The 7,520-nt window shown below is 42.9% G+C and overlaps 1 protein-coding gene across 1 annotated transcript in view; it reads right to left on the bottom strand.

Annotated features, from left to right (window-relative positions):
* PELP1 (proline, glutamate and leucine rich protein 1) overlaps positions 1 to 4,383 on the bottom strand; it is a 32,163-nt gene extending 27,780 nt beyond the window's left edge. The window contains exon 1 of the mRNA XM_006863329.1: positions 4,036 to 4,383. Within this exon, the coding sequence (XP_006863391.1) occupies positions 4,036 to 4,290 (255 nt within the window). The 5' untranslated portion in view covers positions 4,291 to 4,383. The remainder of the gene's footprint in view (positions 1 to 4,035) is intronic.
* Positions 4,384 to 7,520: the final 3,137 nt, after the last annotated feature.

Genomic DNA, 7,520 nt, shown 5'->3' with positions numbered 1-7,520 from the left:
ACTTTCACTCAATTCACAATAAAAAGCTGGGAAAAAATCAACATGCTATATTTGGTCAAACATGTAATGAACTCACTCCTAATACGAATCGGGCTGCTAACCTCAAGGTCGGCAGTTCCAAACTACCAGCAGTTCCACAGGAGAAAGATGAGGCATTCTGCTCCCATAAAGATTTACAGCCTCGGAAACCCTGTTCAGGGTCACTATGAGTCGGACCAACTCCACAGTACTTACCAACAACAACAATGTAATGGCTGGAGTCCTGGTGTGGTGCTGTGGGTTAATGCACCAGACTGCAAAGCCATTTGAACTGCAAGGCTGGTGGTTCAAACTCACCAGCTGCTCCTCCGAAACCCTATAAAGGGTCACTATGGGTCGGAATCTAGTTGACGGCACTTAACAACAACAACATACAGCCTATGAGCCAGATGTTCTCCAACCCTGCTATATACAGTTTCCGAGGAGTAGCTGATGGATTTGAACCTCTGACCTGTGGTTAACAGTCCAATGCTGATCCTACAGTGCCACACCAAGATGTCAATGTTTGTCCTATAGTATATACTGCACTGACTGTTGTTGTTTAGTGCCCTCAAGTCAGTGTGACACATGGCTACCCTGTATAGGGTTTCCGAAGAGCAGCTAGTGGGCTTGAACTGCTGACTTTGTGGTTAGTAGTCCAGTGCTGATCCTACAGTGCCACACCAGGACTCTAATGTTTGGCCTGTTATTGTTGTTAAGTGCCATTGAATCAGTCTGAAGAGCAGCTGGTAGGTTTGAACTGTCAACCTTGTGGTTTGAAATTCAGTGGCGATCCTACAGTACCACACCAGGAGTCCGGGTATTTAGCATATAGTGTACTGATAACCTCATGCAAATGTGCAGCCACCTTGGAAAACAGTGACAGTTCTTCAGAAGATGAAACAAAGATATTATATGACCCAGCAAGTCTACTAAATTCCCAAGAGAGATGAAAATATGTATCCTCACAAAAACTAAAGTTCACAGCAACATTATTCATATTAGCCAAAAAGGGGAAATGATCTAAATGTCCATCAATTGATGAATGGGTAAACAAACCACTGTCTATCCCTACAATGGAATATTATTCAAGAATGAAATGCTGAGTGAAAGAAGCCAACCCCAAAAGCCACATTTTGTAATTCCACTTATATAAAACCAAAACTTTTCACTGAAGAAACCTGGTAGGCAGCACCCAGTAATCAAAGTCAGCATTATCACATCATGTGCCACCAGACACAATGAGGACTTATGTGATATTCCGGCCTGCAAAGCACACAACCTGAATCCACTTATGAGATGGGAAACAAACCACACTGAGGGACATCTTACAAAATACCTATGTTCCCACAGTCATCAAGTCAATTCTGACTCATAGCAACCCTATAAAACAAAGCAAAACTGCCCCACACGGTTTCCAATGCTGTATGTAATCTTTCTCCTGCAGAGGGGCTAGCTCCCTCTGACCTTTCCATTAATAACTGAGCACTAAAGCACTGCACCACCAGCATTCCTTAACTACCCTGCACTCTTCAAAACTGTCAGGATCGTGAAACGAAGTCTAAGGAATCATTCCAGATTTAAAATAACTTAAGACACATGGCTAAAGTCTTGATGTGGCACTATAGGATAAGCTCTGGACTGCTAACCACAAGATCAAAGGTTCAAACCCACCAGTCGCCCATTGGAAACCCTCTACAAGGTCACTATAAGTTGGAACCAATTCGATGGCACTTACCAACAACAACATCATCTATGCCAAAGAAAGACAGCTACCTTGTCAGCTGATTTTAAGAGATCCATATTTGTACCCATTCCAAAGAGAACGCAGAAATCCCAATGGAATGCAGAAATCATTAAACAATATCATTCAAATCACTTGCAAGTAAAATTTTGCTTAAGATAATTCAAAAATGGCTGCAACAATATAATTAACAGGAACTGTCAGAGATTCAAGTCGGATTCAGAAGGGGATGTGGAAAGAGGGATATCACTGCTAATATCAGATGGATCTTGGCTGAAAGCAGAAAATACCATAAAGACGTTTAATTGTGCTTTATTGATTATGCAAAGGCTTTTGATTGTGTGGATTGTGACAAACTATGGATAACATTAAGGAGCTCTGGTAGCATAATGGTTACGAATCAGGCTGTGAACCGCAAGGTCAGCAGTTCAAAACTACCAGCTGCTCCGCGAGAGAAAGATGAGACTTTCTGCTCCTGTACAGATTTACAGCCTCGGAAACCCTGTTCAGGGTCGCTATGGGTCGGAACCGACTCGACAGCACTTAACAACAAGATGGATAACATTACAAAGAATGGGTATTCCAGAGCACTTAACGTGCTCATAAGAAACCTGGACATAAACCAAAAGGCAGCCCTTAGAACAGAACAAGATACTGTATGATTTAAAATCAGGAAATGTATGAACCAAGGTTAAATCCTTTCACCATATTTATTCAACAGGACTCCTGCTGTGGCACTGTGAACTACAAGGTTGGCAGTTCAAACCCACCAGCTGCTCCTCGGAAACCCTATACAGGGTGGCTATGGGTCAGAACTGACTAAACAGCATTTTATAACAATACTATGGGTTGAGGAGTCCTGGTGTGGCACTGTAGGATACATACTGGACTACTAACTATAAGGTCAGCAGTTCAAATCCACCAGTCCCTCCTTGGAAACTCTATAAATGATCAACATGAGTCAAAACTGATTTGACAGCACTTAACAACTATGTGTTCGACACATCATGTCCTGGGATCAGTACTTACACCTGAGGAAAACAATGGTGGTTCAAACTCGGATGGAAAGGATTAAACAGATTTGAAAACTACTCAAGATAAAATCAACAGGATTAGCGGTGGTTGTGTGACCAAGAAGGAAATAGCGAGACTAATCCCTGGGTTTCTAGCTTGCAGAGAACTGAATGTTTTCTTCAGCTTTTATTGTTAAGTGCCATGCAGTCGATTCCGACTCATAGCAACCCTGTAGAGGGTTTCAGAGATTTGGCTTTTAGCAAATTCCAAATTATCAGTCTAATTTAAAAAGCCTTGCATAACCTGTCCACTGTTGCTCCCCAACCCCATCTCCAATCTCTTCCCATTCATCTTGGTGCCAGGTACAATGACCTTCTTGACAACTGCTTCTCAACACAGGGCCTTCCCACATGGGTTTCCCCCTTACTGAGCCTTTCCTCCCCATTTTCTTTCCCTAGCCAACCTCTATGGAATCCTGGTGTGGCACTGTAGAATAAGCACTGGACTGCTACTTACAAGGTCAGCAGTTCAAACCCACCAGCTGCTTCTTGGAAAGCCTATACAGGGTCACTATGAGTCAGAACCATCTCAATGGCACTTTTAACAACAACTATACAATTTTCAAAGTTTTATAATCTGCCACCACTTCTATAACTGGAACACCCAGTACAGTACCCAACCCTGAATAAGAGCTCAGTATGTATTTATTCCTTGAATACAGGCGTTAATTCAGTCTAAACAATCCCATAGAACAACTATTATCAGACGACAATGAGGTTAAAGATCATATAACTAGTGAGTGATTAAGGGGTCTAGAACTGAATGCATTCATATGTGCCTACCAATAACCTAAGGAGCCCTGGTGTAGTGGGTTACACGTTGGGCTGCCAACTGCAAGTTGAATTAGAATCTAGCAACAGTTTGAATCTACCAGCCACTGCACGTGACAAAAATAAAGCTGTCTGTTCCCAGAAAGACTGACGGCCTCGAAAACTCTATACAGGGTCGCTATGAGTGGGATATGACTGACTGTACACAACAACTACCACCAATAACCAAGCAACAGAGCAGTAAGGCCAAATCTCTTCCTTGGAGAAAACTCCGTGTGGATCTCGTGCGGACGGATATCCAGGTCGGCTTTCTCCCTCAGCTCTTCTTCCCTCAATCTCCCAAAGCAGTTGCAGTGTTCTGGGACTCCGACGCCCAGGTACCCGGCGCTAACCTTCCACAGGGCCACGAATACGCGGCCTAGGACTCACCTGGGCCCCGCCCACCGTCCCATGCAGCTGCAACAAGCACACGAGACCGGGTAAATGTGGGACCGAGCGGACTGGGGGATGTACGGAAGGAACAGTGGACCCTGTTCGCGGTTGTAGCAGCCCGGACACGCTCTCCAGAAGCAGCAGACGGAGACGTGGACCTGAGCCCATCGCCGAGAGACCCCCGGTTCCGCCAGGAACCCCAGCCGCGGGGCCACCAGAGGGCCCGCTAAGAACGGCTGCCGCCATCTTCATACAGGCTCTGGTGGTGGCGTGGCGCGATGACGCAAACACACGGCGACTGACGCCTAGTGTAGAGGGGAGGTGAGGAAGGGGCTATGGTCCTGCGCACTGGGCGAATAAATTTGGGTTGGGGGGAGGGAAACGCCCGGACTTTGAATGAGAAGGAGCATGCGCTCAGAGAGAGCCCGAGGCGCCCGAGAGGCGAAAGTAGAGACGCCGGATACGGAGAGACGGGGTGGGGCGTGGGAGGTCCAAACGCAAGAGAAGAACACGTGGTTAGGACAAAAGGCGCGGGAGTCCGACTTGCCCCTTGTTTGAAATTACAGACATTTTTAACTAAGTGTGCTATTACAAAGAAATTCTGGTGTGGCCTGTGGGATAAAACACTGGACTGCAAGGTCAGTTTGAACTAGAAGGTCGGCGGTTCAATCTCACCACCCGTTCTTTGGAAACCCTATATAGGGTGTCTATGAGTCTGAACCACTCGACGGCGCTTTACAACAGCAACACTATTACAGAGGAGTTCTGATGTGGCGCTGTAGAATAAGCACTGGACCACAAGGTCGTTTGAACCACAAGGTCGGTTCAAACTCACCAGCCACACCTGGGAAACGCTACACAGAGTCGCTATGACCATGAGTCGAAACGGGCTTGACGGCACTTAACTGCTAGAAAAGTGTTGCAATATACGTGGCTTGCAAAAATAAATGCAAACGGAAGAAATAAAAGAAAAGGCTCCTCTCCCCACATCTCTTCCCGCAGTGATGTGTCTACTTTCCTAATATTATTCTAGACACAAACACATAAATGCACAAGAATCAGATCTGATATTGATCTTCTGAACTCAATATTGTGTCTTCACGCTTTTTAAATCTATATATGACAACCAGAAATCATTGCACTAAAATTTTATTTAATAACCCATTTGTTGTATACTCCTCGAAGTTCCAAATTTTAATTGATAGAAACAATACAATGAACTCTAATACCTCTCTCTTCATGTACTTCTGTGAGGATTACATTCAAATCCAAGGGTCATCTTTTGGCATTTCTGCGCCAAAATATATACTACTGGGTTCGTTTTTCTCAACTTCTCTGGCTCCAGTGCCACGCTAGCCCAAGTAACCATCCCCTCTCACCTAGCCTCTTAATGGTGAATGCTGTGGTTGAGCTGATTGCAATTCGTTGTGACCCTGTATAGTGTGAACCGAGAACCTTGTTGTTAGCAGTGCAGTGGTTATCCTGCAGCTACACACCAGGTTTCCTATAACAGCCTCTAGCAACTATTCCCCTTGCTTCCCTGTGAGTCTCTTCACCTTGGCCTACTAGAAGTCACATGATCCGACTCATCCACCTGTCTAATCTCAACACATGCTACTCATGCCCTTTCTTTCACTATCCTTAACTACAACTAGTCTTTCTCATGAGAAAAAAAGAGCATTCCAAAACTAAGGCTCTTAACATGAATGAACTTCTGGCTAACATTTAGGTCAAACCCCTCCTTGTACTAAGTGACTCAATTTTGTACTTTTCTGTTACACAATATAGACTGTGACTTCTGTAAAAAAAAAAAAAAAAAAATGTTTTTTCACTGTACCTTTAAGCTAGACACAAGCAGTTTCTACAGAAAAATGGTGTTTTGTCCACCCTACAAGGTTATTCAACTTTAAGCATGTAACTTTAGTGACTAAATTAATTCTAAGAAAACACTTCCTTTAAAATCCCCTCAACTGTACTTGTAATTTTCCAAACCTTTATTTCAAATCATAACCCAATTTATGATTAGAATAAGCTGATGTTAAATGCAAACATAACTTTTTCTATATAAAAATCCTTATTCTTTCCTTGAGCATTAGAATACTTGTAACCATTCTATTTCTTCAACAAACTCTTTGCTTTTATATTTCAACAGAATTCACCATCGAAAGTTCTGTTGAAATATATTAATAAAAGTCATTTTAACACAGACTACAGATGTGGCACTGTGGGTTAATGCGCCAGACTGCAAAGCCATTTGAACTGCAAGGTCAGTGGTTCAAACTCACCAGCTGCTCCTTGGAAACCCTACACAAGGTCTCTATGGGTTGGAATCTATTCGACGGCACTCAAGGATAACAGCAACAGATGTCTAAATACCAGGAACTGTGATTTTAGTAGTTAATCAAGACCCTGACACCTGTAATATTGTTGTTATGAAGTGCTGACCAGTTGGTTCCGACTCATAGCAATCCTATATAGGATTTCCATGGAGTGGCTGATGGGTTTGAACCACTGACCTTGTGGTTTAAACTGATCTTGTGGTCCAGTGCTTATACTACAGCGCCACACCTTGTAAATGTCAAACATAAAAAAGATTCCAACTATACCCCCATTTACTTGCAGTTTTTTATTAACCTCCATTACTCTGCAGTCTCTTGGAACAAGAGTTTTTTGTCTCTGGTTCCATGTTTGGTAAAATGCTCATTCACTGTAATAAACTCCTTGGTTTTTATTTTAAACAGACTTGTAGTTTTTTCACTACGGCCATATTGGTGATCCAAACTGGAGCCATGCCTCCATTACAAGACCCGAATATCAGACTCTAAATCCAACTGAGTCCACTGGACTCTCCTTTTTCTATGAACCTTTAGGAACTGCCTTGGTGTCTTGAGTCTTCAAAACTCTGCCTTAATATATCTGAGGTTTGACTCAGGATTTTATTACTGGCTTGTTTTCATTATCGTTAACTTACTTTCTTCATTAATTTGGTCTAAATTAGTTTTCCATTTTCTTAATGTTTTGAATTCTAATGCAGTAATTTTACTTCATGAGTCTCAGGGAAATCATGGGAGATAATTCTACTTTGTACAAAAAGTGGTACTCCATTTGGGTATTTATTTATGAGCCTTGAGCTCCCTCTACCGGGATATCACTAAAGAAAACTATACTTCAGGTTTTCAGTTTAGAGTTCAAGCTAAATTTTTCTGCTTGCAAGCTCAGGTTAAGATTTAACACTCTAGTAACAACACCGATCTGGTTTATGCAAACATTTGATTTAACAAGAAAACAGATAAGAACAAATCCAAAAATGGAGATTACCCTACAGGTTTGTTGTTAGGTACTATCGAGTCAGTACCCACTCATAGAGACCTTATGCACAGCAGAAGGAAACACTGCCCGATCCTGGGCCACCCTCACTATGGTTGACACGCTTGATCCCATTCATGCTACCACTTTGCCAATCCATCCTGCTGGGGGTCTTT

Source organism: Chrysochloris asiatica, unplaced genomic scaffold (assembly GCF_000296735.1).
Source record: "Chrysochloris asiatica unplaced genomic scaffold, ChrAsi1.0 scaffold00054, whole genome shotgun sequence".
Lineage (NCBI taxonomy): Eukaryota > Metazoa > Chordata > Mammalia > Afrosoricida > Chrysochloridae > Chrysochloris > Chrysochloris asiatica.
This window is presented reverse-complemented; position numbering and strand designations above follow the sequence as displayed.